At 40.7% G+C, this 27793-nt stretch overlaps 1 protein-coding gene across 6 annotated transcripts; it reads left to right on the forward strand.

Annotated features, from left to right (window-relative positions):
* Positions 1 to 217: 217 nt before the first annotated feature.
* LITAF (lipopolysaccharide induced TNF factor) lies at positions 218 to 26947 on the forward strand. Of its 6 annotated transcripts, none has more exons than XM_064520386.1 (7): positions 218 to 281; positions 4787 to 4950; positions 8180 to 8280; positions 16822 to 16959; positions 23283 to 23465; positions 23866 to 24022; positions 24300 to 26947. In XM_064520386.1, exons 5-7 carry the CDS (start codon positions 23288 to 23290, stop codon positions 24406 to 24408), a joined length of 444 nt encoding a protein of 147 aa, XP_064376456.1. In that variant the 5' UTR covers positions 218 to 281; positions 4787 to 4950; positions 8180 to 8280; positions 16822 to 16959; positions 23283 to 23287; the 3' UTR covers positions 24409 to 26947. The 6 variants fall into 6 exon arrangements, with proteins under 6 accessions (XP_064376456.1, XP_064376454.1, XP_025952153.2 ...); XM_064520384.1 differs by having other exon boundaries at positions 230 to 281; positions 4508 to 4950; XM_026096368.2 differs by lacking the exon at positions 218 to 281 and having other exon boundaries at positions 4494 to 4950.
* The last annotated feature ends 846 nt before the right edge of the window (positions 26948 to 27793 follow it).

Below are 27793 nucleotides of genomic sequence, written 5' to 3' on the forward strand. Positions count from 1 at the left end.
TTCACCATTTTCTTCTCATTAACTTCTGGCGCCTTCCCCCTTCCCACCCCCAAAGGAAAAAAAAACCACCAGGGGAAGTGCAAAAGAAATTGGAAGAAAATGGGAACTAAGACAGAAGATGATTTTAGTTGAGATAACATGTGCCTGGGAGCTGACTTGAAGCCATGACTTGGCTGTCCTATTGAGTTTGGGCTGGTTTTTTCCTAGCAGTTCTGTATCGGTATGGAGCCCCAGCTGTACTGTGATGCATGGATCTAAGTGATGATGCTGTCAGTCATCAGGTATTTCTCTTCATGAAGTAGTTTCTGAAAGGACGGCTGTATTTGTGTCCTCTGTTCTTTTTCCTCCCCCACTATCACACTCTTCAGGTTTACTCAGAGCTAATTTAAGTTGAAAGAAGTTATTAACACCCAAATCAACATTTCAAAGCTCCCTATCACAGTTTTTTAAAAATAAGCTAAGTGTTTGGAAGCTAGCAATTAAAGTAACCCACTTCCTGGCAGCCGTCCAGCCCCCACTGTGCTCATACTTCACACAAACTGCATTGTGCTTTCCAATGGAGCTGCCACCTATAATGTCAGACTTCTTGTTAACTGCTCCTGTCAGTGTATTTGCTTATATTGAACACGGCTAACGCGCTCGAGCATAAACAATGCAGGAAGGTCATCAGCATTAACAGCTTACAGAGAAAGTTGTTAATTATTGCCTTTTTTTTTTTTTTTAGCTTTGAAGTATTTTGTGATTATCATTTCTGTAGTATTACATGAGAGGAAGCATATTATGCTGGTACTTTATTTTAACTATTGTAGACATTTTTATGTGCATGCGTTGTTAGAAGTAGCTTAGAGAATAAAACTGAAGCTGTCTGCACAGTATGACTAGAAAGTTCAAAAATTACTGCAGAAGGGGTTTTGAAGGTGGTGAAACTGTTAAGCTCTGAGCTCAACAAAAGCTTGAGGCTCAAATGGTTACTTCAGCTTTTACGCTTCTGTCCAACAACCATGGAGAGGTTCAGAGGTTCAGAGGTTCAGAGTTTAGCATCTGTGCAGACCACAGAGTACTTCAGGCATCCCCTAAGCACAATTACGTTTTCAGAATGGGACTGCTTTGTATTTTATTACATGTTGAATAGCAGTCTGCATTAAGAAATCTTTATTCCTGGTAGCAAATTTTTTTGTTGAACTAAGGAAAGTTTTGTATTTAAAAAAAAAAACAACCCACCACCCACCATTTGGGGGTGATAGCAATGGAATGTATTAACAGTGTTCGATTATCTCCATATTATAGGACTTCAGTCACTTCATTTTAAATGTGTAGGTTTAACTCTTTCTGTCATTCTGTCTTTGACTTTCCACCACTTATCTATTACATAGCTGGTTAAGCTGAGTATAGAAATTCAGGAATAATATGAACTCTGCTTTTTAGCTAACCAAAAGTGATTTTGTTATTAATTGAAAATGAAAATGTTTGTGGTAGACAAATTTGAGAGAAACAGTGATTAAGAGAGAAGGTAAGGAGAGCTACTGTATGAATCTTAAGTCTTTTAAATAGTTTTAATATCAAGAACAAAAATTTCTTGATGAATAATGAATTTACAGTATGAGAAATGAACTCTCTGCATTTGTTTACTTTTTTTGCTAGGAGCTTTTTCTACTGACATATGGAAAGGTAGTAAGGGATATTTTTAGTTTTTTATACTTTTATCTATGGACTTCTTAATAGGTAGTTTGGGAAAAAAAAATGCAGAGGGTCATTAGTATGCTGTGTGAAAAAGCAGGTGTACTAGTAGAGGCAGAAAAAACTGTTCATAAAGAAAATCAATTTTGATCCCCATCAAGTAATTCTTGCAGGGATGACCCAAATGAGCAAGGCTGGCTTCTGATTCGAGAGAGCTGGTCTGTCAGGGAAGTGCAGGTTGCATCGTGGATGTCGCAGGAAAGGAGACAGCAGAGAGTCGTCTGGGCTGGCTGTGACCGCAAGCAAGAGCAGTGGTGGGAATGCAGCGATCAATTCCTGCTATGTTTAGCTCACATTGGGCACTCTCTGGTTAACTCAAGTTGAAATGAATTTCTCCAATACTGAAGTTAACTGAGCTACTTTAGAGTAGACAGAATTATTACATGGAAACACTGTTCCTTCAAAACAGAGCCCTTGCCTGTCCCTTATTATGTAGCAGTTGGCTGAATTTTGTTAATACTTTCTAAATCACCTAATATGCTGTCCCAGTCTTTGTTTTATCAAACCACTAAGCCCTGGTTCTGGCCTAAATTGGTGCATAGTTAAAAACAAAACACAGTGACACTATCTCTTCCTTCCTGATCAAAATGACGCAGAATGCAAATGTCCTGTTCTGTGTGAATAGAGAAGTCCTGTTACGAAACCCAATCACTTCAAATTCTATTTTCAAGTCCTTAATCACATAAGGAGAATTGATTGGGATTCAGATAAAGTTTCTAAAAATGTTCATTTTGCTTATTTCCACAGACATTTGCAAGCAAAATGAATTAGTGGTATTGGCCATGAGATTCAATGTGATGTTTCATGGATTTTGGAAAAGCAACTTGCTATTTTGCAGACTGCTGGTTAATTCAGGTCAATAGACTGAATTTGTACTGAATGCCCTGCAGCTGAAGGAAGGGATGATTGATTCCCTAAAGCCAATATTGGCTTATTACCAGGCAGCCCAAATTTTGTGAAGCTTCGTTTGGGAAATATTGATTCACTATATTCTGCACTATACTCACTGTGTGTGTGTGTATGTGTATATAAATATGCGTGTATATGTATACACACAATACACATGTAATGAAAAAAATGTAGTGAATTGAGATCTAGCTATAGAGTGAAGCAATATTTTATATATATATATATACATGTATGTATATTCCAAATAATTTGCAAATCATTTTAATTACTTGGGCAAAGCAGCAATTAGCATCTTATTAATACCCACATATTGATTTCTGCTATTGAGATGTAATACTAACCTAAACAGAGACTGTTAGTAAAGGCCTACATGCAGTCAAGAAAGGACACACTGTAGGCCATATTCAACAGGAATCATGGCTACCTTGTTTCTAATTCAAGCTTAGACAAAGTTAAAAGAATTAAAAATGAGCTTAGATCAAGATAAATGAAGCTTAGACAGGCATCACATTAGTGTCTCAAGCCAGGACATTTCTATGCCTGCACATAACAACACTGGAAACATCTTGGGAATTTTGAAGTATAACATGGAGATACCTAATGAGTTGGATGCAGTTGACTTCTAGATTTTTTTTTTAAGTTGGTGTTTAGTTCCTGCCACACTGGACTATTTTTTCGGAAGCCTTATCTAAACAAGCGGTACAAGAAGAAAGGCTGGGACTGTTTTTGTAGATACCACACTGAAGCTCAAGTGTCTTTCTGGTAATTAGAGGTGTTCCTGGCTAGGTCTATTCTGAACGTTCAAACTTATGAACTACTTCGGTAGTAAAATTCTTCAGATGTAGCACCCCAGTATTTCATGCTCTAATTTAAACATCGCAGTACCTTTGAAGGGGAAACTATTATCCACATTTTTCCCAAAGTGGAAAAAGTTCCCATTCCCTTTCTCTAGCCGCTTTGGGACAATTCTGCTCTGTTTGCAGTCTTGGGGACAGAACAGCTTTCCAAGGAGTACTTGTCTGTATTCAGAGTAAGATTAATTCATTCCATAGTCTGGAAAATGCTTTCAGAAGAGAGAAAATTTGGATATAAGTGGTTTGGGGGTGTCTTTGGTTGTTTTTTTTTTCCTTTTTCCTCTGAGTCATGTCTTCCAGTTTCTCAACACTATGAGTAACATTGTTTGTATCCAGATTCCATGAGATAAAGGATGATTACAAGAGCCAGAGAGAAGTACAAATAGGTTATTTGTAAATGATGAAGTTGTCTTCATATTTTAAAATAGATACCTTTACTGTATACCCCATACATTTACAGAAATTGGGTTAGCATGATACTTCTGTTTTTGTTGTAACTTAAACTCACTCTATTTCCCAGCAATTGACAATATAACTTGCTCTGCAGATGCAGCAGAGATCATTTATAAAGTCACTCTGTGGTGCAGTACTGAAAGTGGCTTATGGAACGAGGAATTGCTTTCAGCTTCTGCGTTAGCCAGCTCCGTTCTAGTGGAAGCAGGTCCTCCTCCTAGTGATGCTGAGCAGTGAAACTACTTTTTTAAGTCTTGGCCTCTCCAAGACTAACACTAAAAGCACTGTATAAACAAACATTGAATTAGGTAAGGGGACTCTCTAGTTTTCTACTATGCGCCTTTTGCATTCAGAGCCTCAGCCAGGACAGCAATACTATTGCATTGGGTGCTAACTGAGGGTGCTGCTGGTGCTTTAGTAGGGATGAGAAAGTTCTGTGGATACTGAATACAAATATGTATATACAAATACCACCTTAATAAATCCACAGTGCCTCAGAAACTGTGAATGAGTTTACTGCTGTGACTAATATGTGTTTTTTTCCTGCTGACCAGCATGCAGTTTCAGAGCCGCTTGTTCCATTGCCTGCTTGCAGCTAACAGCCCCACGCTAAACCGCGGAGGTTTTTCCTGGGCGGCCAAGCTTCCTGTTTCCAGGCTCCAGCTCGCTATTTAGGAGCTGCGTAGATAATGGCACTTCACCTAGCCTAGCTGTGTGCCCAGCCGACTACAGCTAAGTGTTATTAGTGCTTCAGAGATATCTCATCAACATGAATATGCACTTTATACTGCAATGTGGGATGTCTGTTGTCTACTGACATATCTTATTTTCAGCTTTGAAGCTTGAACCTCAAACCTCTATGACAATGCAAGTTAACACGTGACATGAGAGGCAAATCTCCACTGAAGATCTATTGCTGTTAGCTGGAGAGGCAGCAGGACATCTTCATTTTTATCTTGGACCTGTGGAACAGAACATTATGCCTGTGGCATTGACGGTATGTGTATTTCATTATTAGTTAAAATGCAGGTCAACTTTTAAGAAGCGAAGTTTGACCAAAGTCATCAGAAATCAAATGACATAATAGCAATTTGTGCTACTGTAATGTTTAAATTTTTACGTTCATCTTTTAAATTAAATGGGATCATTAGCTTACCAATTGGATGTGTTACATAACATGGGTGATGTATATGGCTTATAATAATTTGGGTTTGTCTTAAATATATTTTCCAGGAAGTCATCTAAGTTTGTAGGTGATTAAATGATGTAGAATCTATTGCTTCTTCTGTCAGTTTGTTCCAGTGGTTGGTCATTTCACTGTTGAAATGAAAAAGAGAAGACATTCATCTTCAATTTTCTGCGCTTTGACCCCTGAACATAGGTTTCTACTATGCTTTTTTCAATTTGATTTAAAAGCTCTTTACCATCTGATATTTTCATTCTTGTAATGCAGGGAATGATTTGGAGTAAGAGTTTCCTGAACTTGAAGAAATCTATCATTCCCCAATTAGCATTTTAATACTCAAATTAAGTATATAAAAATCGATATTGTCTAATGAGAGAAAAATGTAAGAAAAACCTAAATATTCTATACACTGATTATTTTGACAAATTTGTACAGTTAAATCTGGTCAACTTGTTTTATTTCCTAGAAGATTTTTTTTATCCACGTTCTTTAGCAGTAACAAACCTCTCAGAACAGTATCTGATACCAGAGATGGGGGGGGGGAAAGGGCAAGATGGGAAGAAAATATATTGCCTCATTTTAATAATTACATAAAATGTTAGCAAAACTGGAGAGGATTTATATCAATGTTACGTACAAAAGTACATTAAAAAGAATTTAGCTTGAGAATTCGTATAAAAGATTTAGAATTAGCAAAGTCAGTAGCTCTAGTAGCTTAGTTACAGTAGCAGAGCTCTTTACCTTGGGAGGTGCCTACCGAATTATATCCTGCATTCTCTGGCAGTCAGCATTTCCCATTGGCAGATACTGAATGTGATTAGGTGGTGACCACATCATCTGACATTGTAAGTGCAAGTAATTTGTTCTTCATTGGTATTGATCCCATCTGGAAGTTCTTGTCTTTGGGACACTGAAGTAGATTATCTTCAACCAACTGATGCTTGCAGCAATGAATGATGTCAGAAGGATCATTTGGAATTTGTTAGTTATTGCATCGTTTTGAATACAAATCTTCCAAAATATTTGCTGTCCTCAGTGTTAAACTTCTAGATGGCCCTAATTTTTTTTTTAATCTTATCAATCTTACGCTGTTTCTCTCTTAAGTTTGGTTTGCATAATATAAATATCTTATCAGTGGCTTAAATTCTTGCTGTTTCTGTAGGTCAATATATTGAATGGCGATTACAATACCAGAATGACTGGCTGTGTTTTTCTTATACTAACTGTTCACATTGTGTTGCAATGCTTGTTCTGTTTGCTTTGCAACTTGAGTCAGCCATTGCAACGCTGAAGAAAAACATGCTTTTAGATTATTTGACTCAGTGTCATCTACCTGCTTTGTCTGTAAATCTGTGGACTTACATTGACCAGTGGTCTGAAACTGCATTCCAGCACAACCTTTCTTAAATGTCTAGTGTTACTGAAATGATTAAAACTTATGGAAAATCTTTTCCAGCCACAACAAATGACTGCAAAAGGATTTGTATGTGTGCAGTTCCTGTGCTTTCCAGGCAGGAAAAAAATTTAAAACTTGTTTTCTTTTCTTATTTTGCACATTGAGGGCATACTACAGTGCGTAAAATATGGCTAACAGGCTTTTAAATATATATCAACTTCTAAACTTCATTTACTTTTTTGGTGGAAACTTACTGTAGTAAAAGCAAAGGCTTTCCACATTTATTTTTGGGGTTAAACTGACATCTACTGGTGTCCTGTAATAAAATATGTGCAATTAGTGTGATGACCAGACATATAACATACATGTATGTTTCCATGCTGCAGTGTTTCTTGGGTAATTCAGCTGGCTACAGGCGGGTAGGGTGGTGACGAGCAGGACAGCCCAACACAGATGTACAGGCTGTTCAGCACATCGTGCCACTGGAAGCAGGTGGAGCTCTCTTAGTTATAAGATACTGCATTTGCACCTACTTGAAGCTTCCAAAATTTCAGTGTGTCCTTTTCCCTTTTCTCTCTTTTTTTTTTAAACAAATTATATTTATAAAATTTAGAAGAACAACATCCTTAATTAAAAACAAGAATGTCTTCAGTTGAAGTTCATGTTTTAGTTCCCAAAGGAGAACTGTTCAGTGCTGGTTTCTCTCTCCTGTGGACTGTAAGCTGCTCACATCCACCTGGGGCAGAGGAGTTTGTTACAAAGAAAACAATTACTCCAATTTTAGTTAAACCGGGGCACCAAAGCTAAAATCATTCATATTCTGCTTCTGAGAAAAATGTCATCCTATATAAGAGGATCTTCTCAGTACTGATGAAAAGCTACTCACCTCTAAGTCTGGTTCTACTTTCAGGTTCAAATGCTACCTAATAGGAAGTATTGAGTGCTGCTGATTCAAAAGATGTCACCCAGATTTCTTTTTAGGATTAGTGGGTCAGGAGTGCTCACGCTGCCAGAGCCCATGAAACTTCCGCGTGTACCTGTGGACAATTCAATGGACTAATCTGACCGTGGAGTTTCCTGTTGGACTTGCTGTCATTTGGAATAAGATCACCTTTTGTTCGATGACATTTGAATGCTGGCTCGGAGATGGGTTTGAACGGGAGCTTTATATGTGTTTCTTAGGGCTGAGCCCAAGAAGGGGTTTAAACACCAAAGCAGGACTTTAACAGAGCATAGACACTTGCATCCGGGAGGCGTAACTTGGCGTCCCCGCCAAGCCCGGCCCGGGCAGGTTGCCTTCTGCGCCCGGGAGGTTGCGGGGCTCCGGGAACGTGGATGCTCCCGGACTCCTTCCCGTCCAGAGCAGACTGATTAAAGCCTTTAAATAATAGGTCTTATCAACTGGTTCATTTAAATTGCAGCAGGTCAAGCAGTACTCACGTTCCTCTTATGGATCTAGCCAGTAATTCATTTTTTGTTACATCTGGGTACATATTTCTGAGTTGGGTTGGACAGGGGAAGGTGTGACGTACTCGCTATAGAGCTTCCAGACTGAATCTGATTAACTGCCTGTGAGGAAGCTGGTTGAAAATCACTAGTTCGGAGGTTTCTCTAACCGTTTTATTTATGTTTTGTTGCATCCAGTGTTGTCTGACGTAACCGATCCCGGTAACATCCAGCGTGCTGCAGAGCGGGGGGACGGACCGTTTCCCCAGCGCCAGGAGGTGTGGGGTCCGGCCGTACGGGTAAGGCCCTCGGTGGGGGCTGCAGGGCCGCCCGCAGCCCACCGCCTGCTGCAGCACGGGCGCAGAGCCGCCCGCCGCCGGCTGCGCTCCTCCCCTCCCGGCCCCGCCGCCGCCAGCCCTTCGGGGAAGGGGAGGAGAGAGAGCGCGGGGTGGGGCCGGGCCAGCGCGGCGGGGTCGGCGGCTCCCGAGGGGCGAGCGGCGGCGGGCGGTAAGGGCCGCGGCGGGGTGCCTCCCCCTCCCCACCCCCCCCCAGCCTCGGCGCTCCCGGGCGGGCAAGGCCCGGCGCGACCCCGGGCGGGGCGGGAGGGGAGGGGAGGGGAGGGGGCCCGGGCCCGGGCCCGGCGGGGCTCCGCGGCGGGGCTCCGAGTGGTGGGAAGCGGCGCGGTGCAGTCGGCTGCCCCCGGCGGGGGGGGCTGCGCCGGAGCGCCCCTCTCCGCGGGCTGCGGGCTGCGGGGCGGCTCCGCTCCGCTCCGGACCGCGCTGTCCTGCCCCGCGGGGAGCCGGGGCCCGGCCGCGGGGTTTCGGCCGGCGGCAGGTTATTCCGAGCTGGTTACTCGGCGGCAGCGTGACGTGTGACGTGCCCGCAGCCTTTTCGGCCGAGGAGGACAGAGTGCCCGGCGCGGTTCCTGCTTGGCCAGCGTGAAACTCCTCAGGGCCCCTGTGGCATCGGGTGTCTTACCAAAATAACTGCGTAGCAAAGACCATTTAGTTATTTATTAGTTTTTACCGAGTTTTATTGTTCCACAGACTGCTGACAAATTTGCACAACTTTAACCTAACTTTTCTCAGCAGTTCGGTAAAGAAGGAAAAGTTACTGTCCTGAGTTCAGCTACCCGACATGGTGGCCTGAGCAAATAACGGGTTATTGCTACACTCTGGAAAAATCCTGAGAGCACTGATAAACCTGTATATCCTGCCCGATTGTTGAAGAAGAAAAAACAGCCATTAGTCTGCATTAAATGCCAGGTGCTGCAGAGCAGCGGTCGTCCCAAACTGCCGTGAGCGGGGCCCCTGCGACTGCCGATGTTGCCGAAGAGCAGTCTGGTGTCTCTAGGGAAGACGGCTGAGTAGGAGTTGTGCAAGCAGGTTAAATCGTGTCAAATCTTAGCAGGAGTGAGGGAGAGACGACAAGATATTTTCTTGGCCAGTCTGTGTTAGGAAATCTGCTTTTGCAAGCTATTCTTCCCGGGTGCTTTTCTTATACCAAGTAGATAGGTGGGTTATTACCTTCTCTTTCCCATGTCCCCAGGCTAAACTTTAAGTACTGCCCAAGACTGTGAGATGTTTGTTTGCTTTGGGTATATGCAGGAATAGTTCAAATACCTGTTTGAAGTTGACATTTAAAGCAGAAGGGACAGTAGCAAAATTCTGTTGAAAACTCAGTTGGGGTTTGCCTCCACAATACTGCATGTTCTGAAGACGTCGCTTTGTAATCCTCCTGTTATTCTGGGCTTTCTTAAAGAAAGTCTGTTTTGATAGGTAACTTAAAGGGACTGATACTTAGTTTTGTTTTTGTACCGTTGCTTTCTGTGGCACTTGATACAGATAAGTTCATCTCTGCCTCAGAACAGAACTTCTTAAAAAAAAAAAAAAAGGGGGGGGGGCAGAAGAGAGGTGGTTGTAATGCTAGTGATGCTGCCAAGCATGCTGAAGACCTGCGATCTGTTTGAATGTCTTAAGAAAACAGAAAAAAACCAGTCATTTTTAAATAGAACCAGCTGTCCAAAGCTAGTGGCAAAAAATGAAAAATGCAACATCATTTTAAAATAAGTACTCAACATAAGTATCAAGACTAGAACTGCTTGTGCTGGAAATCATGACCTTGGCTAGTTACCATCTTGAATTCTACTAAAGAGTGTAGATTTTTTTTAGAAATTGTTCTTCAATAAAGTAGAGATGATATTGTCTTCAATTTTACAGTGTCTGTACAGCAAAAGTAACTGTCGTTGAGGGCAGATAAACATTCAAGTCTGTGTTTTAGTCACCAGGGAAACTTTTTTTTTTTCTGAAGAAAACAGGAGCACAGTGGCTTTTAAAAATATAGCTTTGGAATATTTTGTAATTACAAATACTTTCAAAAGCTTACTGAGTTTAGTCATCTTTGGTTGTCCTTTCTTGTCCAAGTTGTAGTGCTAGTATGATCATACTGTGAAAGTCAAGAACCAAGCCTGTCTTCAGGGAAATTACGGTTTGCCACAGCTCTGTTTGTGCATGCAGTGCACCTGCAGCCACGCTTGTCCGTCTGTGCCAGGACCGCTGTCTGTCCTAGCTGCGCTGCTGCTTCAAGTTCCCAACTGGATCGAATACCCAGCTCCCTTTCTAATAAGCCTTTTGCATTTCTGCTTGCTCAAGTGGGAACGCCAAAGGACTACTGATATACGTAAACATTAGCAATGTTTGCAGATGTATTACTGTGATTCCAATGCAGATTAGTTCGTTAGTCCTGTGTAAGCTAGAGCAGTGAACAAGCTCATGACGAGTTCTTCATAGAATTTTTTATGGGTTTTACTGACGTCCTGCTGAAAGCGATGTCGTATAAGCAAGGTAATCAGCAGTGTTCCAGAGATTTTTCTTCTTCTGCATTCCAAGAAGAGACTTCCGTAATTGTGAAGGAAGCTTGTGCAGTAAGTCTTGCATATACTTTGTGTTAATTGACAGACTCTCCAGCACTAGGCAGATAATATATAACCCTGAAATTCTGTTTGTTTGCTCTTTGGCAGCTGCTAAGTTCTCTTTGGGCATCTTTCAGTTGTTGAAAGGGCTTTTTGACGTGAGAGACAAGGTTGGAAAAGGTGGAAAATCGAGAGATGCTTCCTGAGGCCTGGTATAAAAATTTGAAGAATGACGGTGGAAATTTGTACAGGAATTGTTTTTGGTAAGAGAAATGCAGTCATGGGTTACAAGTAAACTTGTTTCTGTTGCTTAGAAATTTTGTTGCGCATCTGATAGCATTTTTTTTCTTGTAGTTTGCAATCTGGAGATGTGCATACAGAGCTTTAGGCTTGTTGAGGGTTTAATGGAGAGATTTTGGACTGAGGCTAGGAGGCAGATCTGAATAAATAGTTTAATAGAGCAGGAATCAGCAACAGTTTTATTTTTTCTTCTTTGTATGTGGACATCTGTAGGTGGTAGATAGGATAAGGAAAGTAAGTGTGGTTACTAACTTCAGCAGAGGAGTTGACCTGAATGATTGCAGAGATAGTGAGGGTGACCGGCTGCCTGACTGTGAGCTCCGTGCCCACTCCTTGGCCGGTGCATGATAGCTGTCGGATTATTGCTCAAGCACTACCTGATAGCATGTAAAAAAGAGAAGATGGGTGGTCCTGAAGTGCAGCACTGTTGACACAGGCAGGGGAAGACAGGAGGGGTGAGGAGGCAGTATGGACGCTATAAAACTGGCATACATTTACCAAACAGGAGTTGACAGCTGCGAACTCTAGTCAGGTTACTCGTAGAAGTATATGGGATAAATATTAAGATATATAAATAGTCAAAGAACTACTTGCAGGATAATGTAGACGTATTTGGTTATGAGCTAAAGCTAAAACTTACTACAGAGCTTCTAACCAGGACAGATTGAGTTTCCAGAGCATCTTGCAGAAAATAGTGAAGCAAGAAAATCAAACTTACCTTAAAATAGTCTGAAAGTCCTGTGTTATTTGCATTATGCCTTGTGAAGTATGGAAAGAAGTCAGGTCTGCTAATAGAACAGAGCTTCCTTTTTGTATCAAAATACTGATCCAGAGTCTGCATTTCACTAGGTTTACAATAGTACTCGGGGCAGAAGGAGTATTTGATAGCTGCTGCAGGTCCTCTTGTTGCTGCTGGGCTGTGTGCGTTGGGATGAGTTAGTGCCTTGCTGACCAGCAATGGGGCAGCCCAGCAATTAAGGCAGTTTTCTTGAGAGCAGTCCTCAGTGAGGAAATCCTTAAAGCAAACCGAGTTTGTTTTCTTTATATCTGAAGGATGGATTCTGCTCTTGTGTCAGTTTTGTCATAACTTAGTTGTTTTTAGTTAGTTTTTAATGTATGGGTAAAAACAGAACTGGGCCTTTGTAATTTTTTTCTAGTACAGCAACTTCACTTCTGTTTTTTACATTATTGGAGACTAATTTAGGTTGGAAGAGATCTCTGGAGGTCGTTTGGACCAACCCCCTTTTTCGGACCAACGTAGATAAGTTGTTCGAGGCCCTTTGACTTCGTATTCCGTTTTGGCTCTGCGTTTCCTACTTCTGTTCCCGTTACGAAGTTACGTACAACTAGCTACAGTTCCTGTGGGGAAATTCTGTGTTAGTTATCTGGCTTATTTGTCATGCCTTTTGTTTCCTTCTCGTAAATATTGTCCTGTCATGGCTCTGCTTCCTTCTGACTAATCCATTCTTTGCGTCTGCCTGCGTCACGGCAGATTGTGCAGGTATTCCCGGTGGCTGCTTTCCTAGGCTTTGGCGGCACGCGGGCTGCCCTGGTAACAAAGGTGTAACAATGAGCAAGTCAACGCCCCCGGTTTTTTTGGTTCCAAAGATTTTTTTTTCCTTGTTGCTTTTCCACCTCCTGCCCCCCAAATGCAGTCTGTGCTGCTCTCTGCACTTTGAGAGCTGCGTATGTGATGTCGTTCAGCTTGGGGTGCGTACGCTCCTGGAGTAACCCCAGGGAGCGCGTGGGGAGGTGTGTGAAGGAGATTATATCCAGGAGAAGGTGGCTGGGCTGGCGATGGAGCAGGAGGAGTCCAGTGTCTGGCAGGAGTTTCTCAGACAAGCTGCGAGCTTTCAGGGTCGGGTGGCAGTGGCAGGGAGACGGTGGTTTGGCTATTGTGCTCCTGGCAGCCGTATGGCTCTTCTGCTTTTTTTCCTGTGTGGTGCTTGCACGCTTCCTCAGCTGAATCCCCTCATACTCTGTGCTATTGTACGGCCTCCTTCCAGCCCCGTTTCCCCTACGCTGCTCGCAGCGGGAGGTTCTCAGCGCTGTATCTTTCGTCATCGTGTAGAAGCTATTAAGTCCCTGCTCTGAGATCTGCTGTCTTGCAGCAGAAACATGAATGACTTTGCACATGTTTCTTTTGATTTGACAAATATATCATTTAATAAAAGTCCTGAAAAAATCAAAACTGTTAAGAAATCTAATAAAACGTTCACTTCTGATGCTCCTCCAAGAAGTATGCTGTTCTTAATTACTTTACCACCTTGTTCTTCATGTGAATCAGTAGATGTAGGCTGGCTTACTTCGTTTTCCTACCCGTATTGTTTTTGCATGGCATCTTTGCTGGTGTTTTGTTCCATGTCAATAAAAATTCTCTAAAAAGCAAACAGATGTAGTGTATTCAGATAAACTCACATTCAGCAATATTTCTTACAGTGGAGGATAAACTGTGTACTTTTTTCCAAATCATCCTAATACATTCTTGTAACAAACTACGCTCCTCTTGCTGAGAGCGCCTGTGTATTGATTCTGAGTTTTGGAATGACGTTCTCTGAAAGCAGAAGCAGACGGGGTGAGATGTTGGGTCTGGTTTTGCGATCTGCTTGTGAGCCCGCACAGGAATGTTCTTGCCATCTCCCCTTGTGTGCTAGTAATTACGCTCCTGTGTGGCCAGTGAACGGATATGGCTGGGAACTCGCTCTCGGGTGGTACGCAGCCAGAGCGGCCAGTTCAAACTTTCCTGTAGCTAACTAGATTTATCTTTCATAAAGGTTTCTTATAACCGACATAAAAGTTCTAGTTTAAATCGGAATGTATTTTCTTTATACTGACATTCCAATTTCAAAAATACTTTAAGCAAATACAGACATAACTATTGAATTGGGGGTGGGGGGGGCTATTTGAAAGCAAGACCAGCCTTTTGGAACTGTACCTGAGTGGCTAGGGGAGGTTTCGAATGAGGAAAATTGTTCTGTAAGGTGGTATATTCGCTTTTCCATTCTCTGTAAAACCAGTATTTTATACTGCGTTAGAAGTAGGTGCCAGCCTCCGATTTGACTGAACAGGGAGAGGGATCACACTACAGTTTTTGTTTCCTCCAGCTTCCCAGTGGCAACACTGTTCTGCACCTGCTTTTCTGCAGATAGGCTCACAGGGTGTGTTAGTGCAGGAACTGTGCAGCCCTACTGATAATAAAAGGCAGAAATGTTTTCTAACCGCAGTTATCCTTGAGGTGATGTTGCTGTCATCTGAGTACTTCTGTGGAATCAGCTTCTACCAGACTGTTGTGCAGGTCAGAGCACCAGCTGAGATTAAAAAAAAAGAAAAAAAAAGTTGCCTAATGATTCATCTCTAGGTTAAGGCATGAATGATTTGACCTGTCTTTCTGCTTTTGACTTGTTTCTCCTCTCCCAGTTGTTCCGTCTCTGTCCTTGTGCAATAGGTACTTCTCTGCGTTCTCAGAATACGTGTTTTCATCCTGTCTTCAGAAAAAGGCTGCAATTTTATACTACATAATAAAGTGACCTGGGCATGATCAAAAAATCTCTGCTAAGATGGGGAATGCATTCTGTGATTAAAAAAGTGTTAATGAATATATACTAAAACGTGGGCATGAAGAGGATAATTCATAGTTTTGGTGTTTATTACTAGGTGGAGATACGTGAAAGGAGTGGGAGCCAGGCTCTGACCCTGGCTGAGCCACAGCGTGAGCGGAGTGGGAGGAGGGAAGGGGAACGTGGCTGCAGCTCTGTAGCTTTTTCCATCTCTCTGTATTTGGGAACGAGACACAGATAATAGCCCCCTCGCGTTCTTGAAAGTAAATTTGCCCCTTGGGGGGGAAGGGACTCTTGACTACATTTCCCTTTGTAGGAAAGAGAGTGGCATGAGTTAATGCATGAATGTATATTATCTGGCAGATACAGCATGAATAGGTTATAGGGCAACCTGTTATTCTTTCAGGCATGTTAAATAATACCTATGCAGTTTCTGGACTGTTACAAACATACGTTCTTCTTTATTTTCCCTGTAATGCCTATGTTCACCTTGATGAAGAAGGTCAGAGTGAGATTGCTGTCTTCCACATCTACACTCAATTTTACAATTTGCTATTTGAATTAGTGCTCTGAAGAAATTGCCCAGCTTTTCACCTGTGTTGTGGGATGATGTACTAGGGAAAGCTGTGTATATATTTAAAAAACTTTGTAGGTCACAGCCTAAGTTTTACTTCATTACATAAATATGATGGGACAGCTCTCTTTTTGTCTGATGAGACATAACCCTGATGAACCCTACTGCAATATACAGCTGCCTTTGAGTCTACTTTTGGTTCCAAGTCAAATTTTGATCCTGGCTGATTTTCTTCAGGTATAATAAATCCTTGAGCCTGTGATGGAAAGCTATAAGAATCTTGGCTTTATAATGAATCCTTGGTTAGCAAGTTCCTCAGATGAGTTTCCAGAAGAGTTCTGATGCACTGGAATTACTTTCTCCAATAACAAGATAAAAGGAAAATTTAGCTTGGTGGTGTGCTTTTTTCGAGGTAGAGCCTGCAAATTCCCTTGCTGTATTGAAATCAGTTTTGGGTAGAAAGGGAATCTTTTTGGGTATAGGGAAACGTAGACCCTGCTTGTGGTTTCAAATTGCTGTATGTGTTTATAGTTTAGGAATTGACATGGGGGATTGGGCATTGGAATAAACTGAAATTTATAAGCAAAAACTCATTCATATCATTTAATTTTGCTCAGTGTTCAGCAGTTTCAAAAGATTTCTGTTCCCCAGAATCCATGTGGCCTTAGTGCAGTTATAAAAGTGACTTAGAGCCATGTGCAATATTCTGTGTTGGAGTGGAGGGTATCCATGCATCAGGCTGTCTGTAGGATTTGTTACTCACTTTTCTGGTCTCCAGCTAATGTAAGTAATCTAATGAGCTGGTCTCATCAGAACAGATTGGTTTATGAATGCTATAGCTTTTACCAGCCTTTTCACTCCATTTATGCCAACTTTTTTTCTGTATGTAGAGCAATAGATATGTGTAGAAAGGGATGAACTGGGAGGTTGCTTTGCCTCATGCAGATGATGTTCCTCCTCAGTGTATGCTTATGATTGGGAGAGGTGCAAGTGGCTCCAATTACTTGTGATTCTTTCTCTTGAGAGAATGAACAAAAGGAAAAATGTGGTGGGGGAGCTGGTGTGTTCCCTCCTGGGCACAGTGAGTCAACAGGCAGGCACCTTACTGTGCACCTGAAACACAAGAGGCTTTTGACTAAGAGCAGAAGAATGGAATGGGGTGGATGGCTAACACCAGTGGTATTTGTCTTATCACACACACTTTCAACGGCTGGAAGCGAAAGAGTAGTGAGAGCATGGGTACAGAAGCTAAACTGCTCAGTTCTCCTTATGTAGTGGCCATTTGGATCTGAAACTTCCAGATGTAAATGGAAACTTGAGTATCAGTGTGAAAGAACAGCCAGTCTTGTGTGTAATGTGCTTGTTCGTCTTGCAGTGTTTGCATATTCTGCTTTGAGATTGTTTTGATGTTTTCTGTTCGCATATATGCAACTTGCAGATGACTTAGTGGTACATTTGGCTTCCTGATACCTGTCTTCTTCTTTGTCTTTTTTTCCAGTCAAGTACTTGTCACCAGTCTTTCCTTCTGAATTATTTGGGCGCAGCGTTTGGAAGTCTGCTCTAAGAAGATAGAACTCGTGGGTTCAGTTTCTGCCTCTGCCATCAGCTTGCTGTTGTGCCGGTTTATTTTAGTCAGGTAAGCTTATGTTATCTTTGAATTAAAAAATTGCTGCTGTTTTGTACACAACTGGCTACGGTTTAATACGATGTTAGAAATTCGAGTCTTTTCTGTCCTATATGAATGCTTAAGATGCCCTGTCGCTTCATATGTGATCTGGGGTTGGTTTCTGATTTAAATTTTTTGTTCTGTCTGCATTCAGGTATTAAGTGTTAGTTGCTCTTCTTCCCAGACATGTCTATATCAATGATATTTTGTATAAGAATGTAGCTGTAAAAAATACCACAATTGAAGTTATAAGCCACTCTACACCTGTGCACAGTGAGCAAAGTGCAAATAGAAACTATTGAAGGTCTATTACTGCCTTAGAAGATTGCGTAGTAAAGTATAACGTGTGCCATTAGCCCTCTGCTACAGCTCATATGCCACAGCAGCGTAAGGAGGATGCTTGTTAACAAGAGAGAGAGATTCTCTGACCCATATGGGTTTCTATCATAGCGGTCCAGAGTTGCACCTTACAGATCAGTAGGCATCTGATACAAATTGACCTATGAGAATCATGGAACATACTGAATCATATTTTAAGCTAACTCAGAGTCAAATTTTTCTTCTCATTTTTTGAAAGAAAAGAGGGCTTGAGGGTTAGGTTGTTCAAAGAGAGAATGCTATTTCAGAAAAAATATTGACTTCTCGAAAACTTTTCCAATTTGGTTTTTATTTGAAGTCATTGACTTGGGACATGTTTGATATTAGTTTTAGCTGACTCAAACTTACATGTTTTTGTAAGCTTTTTATTTGACAAAAAACTTTCTTACTGAAATGTTTTTATTCTGTCATGTAAAAAAAAACCCTGTATATTTAAATTTTTATTTTGAATTCATAATCTATTTTTATAAAGTAAATATACTTAATAAAAATGAAGAGAAATGCTTTAGTTTCACATGAAATGGAAGCAGCCAAGGTCAAGTGAAAGTGCTTTGCTGTTAGAACAGATGGGGAATGCTCCCCATTTTTCACACTCTCATTAGGAAGCCTGCAAGAGGGTATGTCTCTTGGACACCTACAAATTGTTGCTATAGTTAAGAGGTCCGGAAAGGGATGCTGTACAGAGTGGCCGCAATTCAGAAAATCTGGAAAATAGTTAAATTGCTCACTCAATTTAGTCTGCTTATGATATTTGAAATCTTTTGCAAAGCTGATCTCTTTTTACAAAGTGTCACCCAGCTTTGATATGCTATGCTATCTTTCCAGTATTTGAACAGTGAAGTTTTTCAGTTTTTCTCAGACTCTTTCTTAGGACTTATGCAGAACTTTGGACTCCCTGATCAATTCACTAACTTCTGAAACTTACTGACTAAAGTACTATAGTCAGCTTTTGTTTACCAGTAAAAGACATGTTTATCTTACTTCCTTATACCTTAGTGCACCTAAAATGAGTAATCCACTAAACTCTTTAAATCTTTTAACACTTAACTTTTTCAAATATTCAAGCTTCAAACAAATCTTTTTATAAAATGCATGAATAACTGTGAAGAATGTATTCTGATTACTTCTAAAATATGTTACTAATTTTCAGATAAGAAAGTAAGTTGCCTTATGCTGGTTCTCACAGTTAGAAAACTAAGTGTTTTGTGAGCTTTTGAGTTAAGCTGATCTGTTGAAATTTTGCAGTTTCAAATTCAGCAGTTGGCTGCAGGCAGTATAGTGCTGGTTATGCTGCAGTTGATTAAGGATCACATTGGGTTGCAGTCATTGGTGGGATTTTCCAGGACAGTTGGAGTGTTGAAAGTGCTCGAGTAGAAAACAAGTTATTTCATTAATATGAAAAAAATGTCTAATAGATTAAGAGAGAGCTTATAAGAAAACCTGATCTGCTTGATTCTACTGCTGTTTTAATCCATATGTAGCTTTTGGCACCTCACAACCTTGTGTAGCTGTCCTTACTTACTCCGTATGTCAATTCCTGGTTTAGAATTTTAATGTTTGGTTTCTCTTCTGGCATAATGAAAAATATCAACCACCTTGCTTACTTGGGGTTTTTTTTGTTTGTTTGATGGCTTTCCCCTGCTTGAAAGCAAAAGAACCACACCTAAATTCCTGAATTCATCTCTGGTTAATCAATAGGCAGTGCTGTACTGAGTAACGTGACTTGCCAGGTTCTGTTCTCCCCTCCTGTTGCTCCTTACTTGCTCATGTGGCCTTAAGAAATCAGCTTCCCAGAAGTTTTTTCTGCTTTTCGTACAAGGGCTTTTATTATTTTAGATTTTCCTGATATGAAGTTTGTGTCTGTTTTTCCAGAGCTTTTCCTTGTTAGGGAAGTTCATTCACTAACTTATTCTTCTGGTAGCTGCATTTATTCTAAATACATTGGTTTAGCCAGATACCACTGGATGTATACACTGAGATATTGTCATGTCATAGATTTCCTTTCAACTTAATAAATTATGCTCTATTAACACATTTTGATTTATTTGAGCACTAGTTGAAGTTTTTGACATGTCAGCCACTCTTACACATTCCCACTTAACCTTCAACCTGATGTTTCTCTCATTCAGGTTCCTCAATCATTTCTATGCAGTATGTAGCACTGCTGAACGCTGATACCACGTAATTATTGATCCAAGCTGTAAGTCTAGCTTAGGCTAAAATAAAATGCTGAAAATCATTTCTAGAATGTCCTTCGGGGTTTTGTTTTTGTCACTATTTAATCTTTCTTTCGGTTAATGCTTGTTACTATATCAACTTCTTGCACTTACTGTCTTACCTGAAGCTCAGATAACGTGGTACTCCAGAACTTTTTATAATCCTGGTTGGTTTTGTATAGCTGAAATTGATTTTCAGTTAGTTCTAGACCTTGTTTTGCAATGAGCTCTGAGAGTGGCGGTTTGGTTTACAAGCAGTTTGTTCAGGGTTGGGCCTTAGTTTCTTCAGAAGGTCTGGCATCTAGCTTCTGAAACAGTGTGCATCAAAGTACTTCTGTGTTTAAAATTAAAAGATGTTGCGTTTATTTTTAAAATGTAGTGCTGAAATAGTAGAAAATACCATTGGAAGGAATGCCAGGTGCTTCTGTAATCCACTTACTGCTGAATGACATGCATATGTCTTTTCTGACATAGATAACTGCTCTTAAAACCTTCAGCAGTGAAGACTCCACAGCTCCCAAGCCAATTTATCCAGTGCTTAAATAACCTTACTATTAGCCATCAGGAAAAAATGGTACTTTAAAATTTTCTTTCTGTAACTTAATCTTACTACTCTTTGTGCTGCCAGCAGTTGACTCAAAGAGGAGTTTATTCAGTACTTTTGCCTTTTATATATTTGATGTCTGTCTTCATTATTCTCTTCGGTCTCTCCTTTAAACTAAGGAAGTTAAACTTCTTCAGCTTTTTCTCAGAAGTCCTGTTTTCTAGCCTGTCCGACCATTCTTGCTGTGGTTCTTTGGAATCTCTTCACCTATTTGTTTCTTGGATATGGTACTCCCATACTCCCATGGGGGCTTTATGATAGAGGAGGAACTTTCAGCTGTCTTACAGGTACTTTTTTTCCTTATGAATCCCTGTGTGGTGCTTGCCATTTTCATGGCACTGTCAGCTTATATTCAGCTTCTGATCTGATAGATCTCCTGGATCCTTCTCTGCAGTCCTGCTGCCTAGATAATCAGTTCATGTTCTTCTGAGTGAAGAAGATCTATGTTTATTGTGTGATAGATGAAAAACGAGGTGTGTTTTAGACGGCACAAAAAGCCAGGTTTTAGGAGACCAAAGGAAAATGGGGCTCGTTAGGCAGTTCTTTCCTAGTCCACTAATAGTAGGATTCCATGTGTTAATTCAGAAGTCCAGAATGGTTTGGATTTAGGGTTGCTGTTCTCATTTATCAAGACATTTATGTGAGAAGGTGGTCTTTGAGAATATGCGGTGAAAAAATTCCAAGTTCTTGTTGTTTTGGTTCACTTTATATGCAGATCTGTACGCTAAATAGCTAGATTCTTACCTGGGATGAGTCTTGCTGATGCAATTAATTGTTAAAACTGGTGATATTAAGTATTAAATTCTGCTGACAACAGCAAACAAATTTTGGACTTCATCTACATGTGTAAATAGAATGAAATGAGGTATACTGGATAAAGGTCGTTGTAGATAGATAGCTTCACAACAGTTACCTTTACTTTACCAGAGGTTTTGTTATTCCAAAGTAATCATTCTTGCTTAAAAAGCAAAATGGTTATTTAGGTCACTGTGAGGGAAAGTTGTGCAATAGGTTATTATACAACACAATTACTCCATTGGCTTGTGGCTTGTTCTTCTGCAGTCTGTTGTGACTATGTATTGACTTCTGTGTAAAAGAGATTGTGATCTTTCTTTTTCTCGGAAACCAAGTTCCCCAAAGGCATTTTAACAGCCAGGTTTTATGTTGAGATTTTTTTTCTCCTCTCGTCTACAGGGCCAGAAAGCCAGCAAGGTCTGGATGAGCAATGTCAATCGTTTTAGGGATTCTTCAGTCTTGTTTTCTTTGTCCTTTCATGTAGTGACACAGCATGTTGGGCAGCCTACTTACAGCACACTTTTTGGTTTTTAAAAATCACAGCATAGCTTCAGAGAACATGATTGTTCATTGATTTTGGCCTAGCAAGTTAAACTGAGTCTGAACTTAAGTCTTAAATGTTCAGCTTTGAATCAGCTGTTATCTGTGCTCAACCATGTTCCTCTGTAGTTCCGTTTTCAGGGGGAGTGAGATGTCACTTTATATAATGTAGCAAAAGAAGTTGGGCTGTTATTCTTGCAAATAGTTTTTTGAAGCATGTGGCCTCCAAGTTAGCTAATTTGCTTATGTTTAAGTCCTGTTACTACCTTGCACTTTGGTGGTGTCCCTAGCTGGGATATGAGAAGTGAAGCTCTTCTGTGGGGAGAATTGTTAGGCTAGTGTCTAGAAGACCTTGCACGAGATGGTGCATGTATCCAGCAAGCTGCCTTAATGAAAGAACCCCAGACAAGCACCTTCACTGCTGTTTTAAAAAGGAAAAGAGGAAAAAAAAGTGGGGGAAGAGGGAGAAGAGAAATATTTACCCTTGATTAATTATTATTGGCCATCAGTGTGTTTAATTCTGTTCAGCAAAGCATTTGTTTTAGCTGCTATTTGTATCAAAACTTAGCAATACTTGACAGGATTCGCAGTACTAGAAAGAGAAAGCAACAAGCTTTGTGAGTAGTGCTGTATTGTTGTATGTATTTTTTTTTTTACTTTTTTTCTCTCATCCATACTATTTCTCTTGTTGCTTTTATTTGTACTAGTTAATTATAGCTTCTGCATTACTATAAGCATATAGAATTAATGTTCCAAATACATGTTCCTCATCCCAGCTAGTGTTGAATGAAAAGACTTAAATGTATACAGAGGAATGAAATGTGGAACAAAAGAGTGTGGTTCTAATAGAGCTATTTGATAGTCCTTAGGAGGAAGAGGAAAAGGGAGATTCTTAATTACCGTTGATGTCATGACAAAGTGTTGAACAAAGCTGGTGGGGTGAATAGAGGAAGTTGGTAGGTATGCAGAAAGAGAGGAAGCCTGCACTGAAATCGCAATCATGTCTTTCCACTTTGGGGAAAAAGCACTGGTTGGCATTCCTATCTTCTGTAATGAAATAATACAATAATTGGGGGAGGAAACTGGCATTAGCAGAGTCATTGAAATGGCAACACTTAGACATATTTGAGAGTTATGAAACATATTTGAGGGTTAATAAAAGCTTTGAATTGGATTGGTCTGCTTGCTTGGGGTTTCTTTTTCCTTCAGTATAAATATTTCTTCATTTCAGATCGCAGCAGAAATAAATATTCTGTTTTAAATATTTGAGCTTCACCCCCAGGCAGGCTCCTGTGACTTGTCAACCACTGTGTGGTCCATTATATTTTTTGCTTTTTGAGGGGAGCTGGGAGATCTGAATTATGGTTCTTGGAGAGCTGACAGAGACTGCTAGTTAGCTTCCTATACTAGTAAAGATGCCCAGTCTCACCGTTTTAGCATTTTCAGCAAGGAGTGGCTGTGGGAAAATGTGGGGGGGGGGGGGGGGGGGGAGGAGGGGGCAGTTTTGTTGGTTGATTGGGGTTTTTTTGTTTGGTTTGGTTTAAAGCCTGTCCTGTTATCAGGAGGACAGTAGGAAGCAACAACAAAAAAATCAAGATTAATATTTAATATTTAAGAAACAAACAAGTCAATACATTTTTGTGAGTAAATGTGTATCTTAATCTAGTTGTCATCTTGCTCTCTGTCTGAATGCAGCCTGTTTAGCTGCCACTTTCCCTAAACAAATATTTTGTTATACCTTTCTCTCCACTGTGTTTTAGATACAATGTCTGCTCCTAGTGGCTTCCCTGGCCCATCTGCACCGCCTTCTTATGAGGAGACGACAGGAATCAATGTTAACTATCCTCACCCCTATCCTGCCCCAGAACCTGGGCAAGGACCAAATGCAAAGGGCATGAACCCTCCTCCATACGTTGTACAGCCTGGGCCAGTGCCTAACCCTGGTAAGCCTGAAATACTCTGCAGTACCTCATGTTGAACAGGCATCACGTGGCTGTAATAGGTGCTGTGCAGAAATCTAGAGATCATGACTCACAGGCATTGCCCAATCACCAAAAAATAGTTTTGAAAGGAATAAGGTGAATGAAGTCTTATGATGCCTTGAATGTATGCTAGTATCAATAAGAGCATTTGCCTTTCTGCAGTTCGTAATGCAGACTTATTCTTAAACAATGTGTTCCTCCATTAGGAAATTCCATGGTAATTTGTCTTGGTCATTGTTTATTTCATTGCCCTGAGCCTCAAATATTTCAGAGTAATAACTGGCTGTAGTTCAGAGAAAGCTGATTGACTCTCCTTTCTTCCTTAGATACACATTGGTAAATGCTATGTTTCTTTGCTCAGTTACAGTTCAGACTGTGTATGTGCAGCAACCGGTAGTATTATATGACCGCCCGGTTCAGATGTGCTGCCCTTCCTGTAACAAGATGATAGTGACACATCTTTCATACACCTCCGGAGCATTGGCTTGGCTGTCATGTGGTGGCCTCTGCCTGCTGGGGTAAGTTGATTCACATTTGCACTTTATATTTCTCCTATTACGTTTTCTTATTTTCATTCTGTCTGTGACCTGACCTTCTGGTTTGAGTAGCCCACGTCTGCTCGACTCCTACAGGACCTTGATGCAGCTCTAGAACAGTCAAGTGAAGGCCCCCAAGCCATGAGTGTTCTCCCTAAAGCTTCATGACTTAAGTTTTGCAGATAGCTTTTGTAGGAAATACATTTTACCTTCTTGTGATTTGTAAGAAGTTGTAAAACGGTATCTTTTATCTTTGCAGATGTATAGCTGGTTGCTGCTTAATTCCCTTTTGCATTGATGCCCTCCGGGATGTGGATCACTTCTGTCCAAACTGCAAAGCTTTAATTGGTTCTTACAAGCGTTTGTAGGCAGCGTTTAAATATGGATAAAGATTGGTTGCTGAGGTTTATTAGCACCTCTACAAGCCTTTTCCGAAACTTCATGGAGACTTCTGGTTGTTTCTGTGCATCCTGTCACTGGAATCAATCAAAAAAAAAAAGAATGTGTATTGCTAGATGTTTGAATAAGAATTTGCTTAAGGGGCCTCTGACTTAGGTCTATAAAAAGGATACATAATCTTTATGGGCCACTTAGTTCAGCACCAGTTGGTAGCGGCCAAATGTTGTCCCTTTCTGCTTGGTCCAGTTAATGTTATCTCAGTCATGTGGCACACTGGTGTGCTTGCTCACAGCTTCAGCACAGACCAAGAGGAGAACTTCCATGGAGATGCTCACAGTCTCATGCTTGGTGGTGATATCTTTGCAACAGCACTGTTAAACTGGCAGAGGGTCGCTCGCCTCCAGGACAGGCATCCCTCTTTGGCAAAAGAAGCAATTTGGTCCCAATGTTATCAAGTGGGCACCTTTTATGAGCACTAAAATTCACTTTAAAACTTTCTCAGTGAAAGATAACCAAACCCTGAGGCTTGTTCCTTCTTGAAGGCTGCTTTACCAAATACTCAACTCAGGTTATTGTGCCAATGGTGTTTCCATCTAGTATCTAAATTTCCTTGCCAATTTTGAGTCTACTCATATCTCCACTTTGTAGTAAAGATGTTCATGCAGGAGTTTTTTAGAGATATTTTTTCAGATATTTTTTCTTTTTTACTGCTGATTTGTAAGTCTGTGAAAAGTTCCTTTCCTCCCCCACCCCAGGGGAAACTCTGATAGCATTGAAAGACTTCCTTTTACAATTACACAAGTCAACTGATAGATTATAAACAAACCTCAGCCTTTTCTAAAGGCTAGAATTTTGCCTGCAAAACACAAGTACGAGAACTGTGCTTTTACTTGTTGATCTGTTTGTTAATTGCTACTTCTTCGTTAAGAAGGTAACATGTTTGTTAAGGAGTTTCTCTGATGATTATTTAGACTTGTACTCTGATTTTTCTGAATGAAACATAAATTCTGCTTTCAGAAACTTAACTTGGATATACTCATTTAAGACAGTGATCACAAAAATTAAGAAATGAGGCTCTGAAGGCTGAAGTATTTCACCATGTCGTATAAACAGCAGGCCAGGTCCAAATACCATCTGATGCATTGAATGATACCTGTCTAGAAAAGGCAGTCAGATGTTTAAACATAGGCTATGATTCTAACACTGTATTAGTTTGTGTAACGGTAAAACTCTAAAATACACACAAATAAATAAACATTGCATTTATTGCTCTTGCCAAGTGTGCCTTCTATATGTATTTGGCCTAAGTTAACTTTTGAAAAGTCTTTCAACACTTAATTCAGGACTTCCCTTGACCACAGACACGCACTTCTAGGGCTCGTGTTGTTACTTAGTTGTCCTAAACATTAGCTGCTTTTTGTGGGTCAGTCTGCAAGTGGTTTTAAGAGCTTCTGTGTGTGTTTGGAAAAATTTTCTGATCCAGTATGTCTCTGTAGCACAAAGAATTTACATTAGTAGCTACTAACTGGCAAGAGAATAGTAGGGATAAAAAGCTGGTAGTTGTGTAGCTCTGTGGCTTGAGTACACAGGGCTAACTCGTGTTTCCTGGCTGCCACGGTTAGCACTGACAGCAGCACAGTAATGCTCTGGGTGCTCTTCAAGCACCGTGATGCTCCGTTGAATTTAGGAGGTTTCGCCAGGTCAGTTGGATATTTGGCAGGATAAGAGGTCTGAAGCTGTAATCCAGTTTTAAATGCAGAGATTGTATTATTGACAGGCTGATAGGCTTCTTCTGCTCTGATAAAACAGGCACTGATCCTAACTTAGGAAGGTCATAGGCACTGCTGTAAAGCAATACTTTTTTTCCCCCTGGATTTCACGAAGTACTGTCTGTCAGTTTATTTTCAGAGCAAGACAGAGAGAATGAAGCATGCAGTGTTTCTAAACTTTTTCTTGCATGATGGGAGGATTTTAAGTTCTTTCTGTAGCCATATCAGTCTGCTTTGGACAATACTATCTTCCATTCATTTGGTGAATAAGTCTTCAAATTGTTATTCCCTTAGCTCCCCTGTTCTTTACAAAGTGATACTTGGAAAATCTGAGATGATAGCGCCACAATGCAGAAAGAACACTGACAGAGTAAATAGTTATGTGGGGTTTTTTGTTTTGTTTTATGGGCACAGTCTGTTGTATCTCTTTTTTAATTCCTCTTATGGAATGAGAATAAGACATGTAATGTGGGCGGCTACTCCATCTATTTAAGCAATCTGCCAAAACTTTCTACTGCCCCTTCTATGTCTTAAATTTCTGTAAATACAAAGCCTGTGTTTTGTTCTTCTATGTGTATAGAATTATCTATGGAATGTGCCAAAATAACTTGCTTTGTTAAACATTTTATAGATAGATAAAGGCAGTCTGTAACTGTGAAAATGCTTTTTGTTTTGATTATGTTGAAGTTACTGTTTATTTTTTAAAATTGGTTGTATTCAAAATAAACAGTCTTTTGTATCTAGTGCTTATAATTGGAAAACCTGTTAACAGAATGTTTCCAAATATGTGAATGATCGACGTATTAAAAAATTAAGTCAAGAAATGTAATTATAAAGGGAAACTTTTCAATGTCTCACTTGGACCAGGTCTCTGATAAATGACTTTCTCTCACCTACAGATACGCTGCTTACACACAGAGCCGCATTTGAAAATGTTAGAATATCTTGGTCTCTGTGGAAGCAGGAATTTTCTTTTCTAATATGACTTCCCAAAGTAGTTCCTAAACTGTCCTTTAATAGTACTTCATGCTGCATGCACAAGACATTTAAGCATGGTGCAGGTACTGAGGTAAGAAAACAAAGAGTATCGAGTGTGATGGCTGATGTCCTCATGGTCCTTAGAAATATCTCTGTTCTGAATATGTCCCCTACCCAAATGGTATCCGAAGTCCTGAGCCTGCGCTACCGAGGTAATTGGGGTCCTGTGCCTCCCGCCCGCCTTGCCCTGACATCTCTCCATGCAGCGCTCCACGTTCCCTGCTTTCTGTTGCCTTCAGCTGCTGCCCGCGTGCCGGGACGACTCTGCGTCATCCAAACTAAGCGTGGAGAGGCAGAGCCCGCGGGCGGGTCGCGTGCCCCTGCCCACACCCTGCCCTCTCCCCAGGGAAGTGTTAAAGCGAGAAAGTGGGGTGTGTGCAGGGGCAGTCAGCAGCTCTGTAGAAAGTGGGAAAAGGAGTTGTTGCCCCGGAAGCTTCTTGGTTTTGGGCTAAGGTGAAGAGATCTTGAGCAGAGGTGGCTCCCAATGACACTTCAGCATAATATATTTTTAGTCTTGATGGAATTGTTAATGACAGCAAAAAGAGTG

The sequence above is a fragment of the Dromaius novaehollandiae genome, chromosome 14 (genome assembly GCF_036370855.1).
Source record: "Dromaius novaehollandiae isolate bDroNov1 chromosome 14, bDroNov1.hap1, whole genome shotgun sequence".
Taxonomy (NCBI): Eukaryota; Metazoa; Chordata; class Aves; order Casuariiformes; family Dromaiidae; genus Dromaius; species Dromaius novaehollandiae.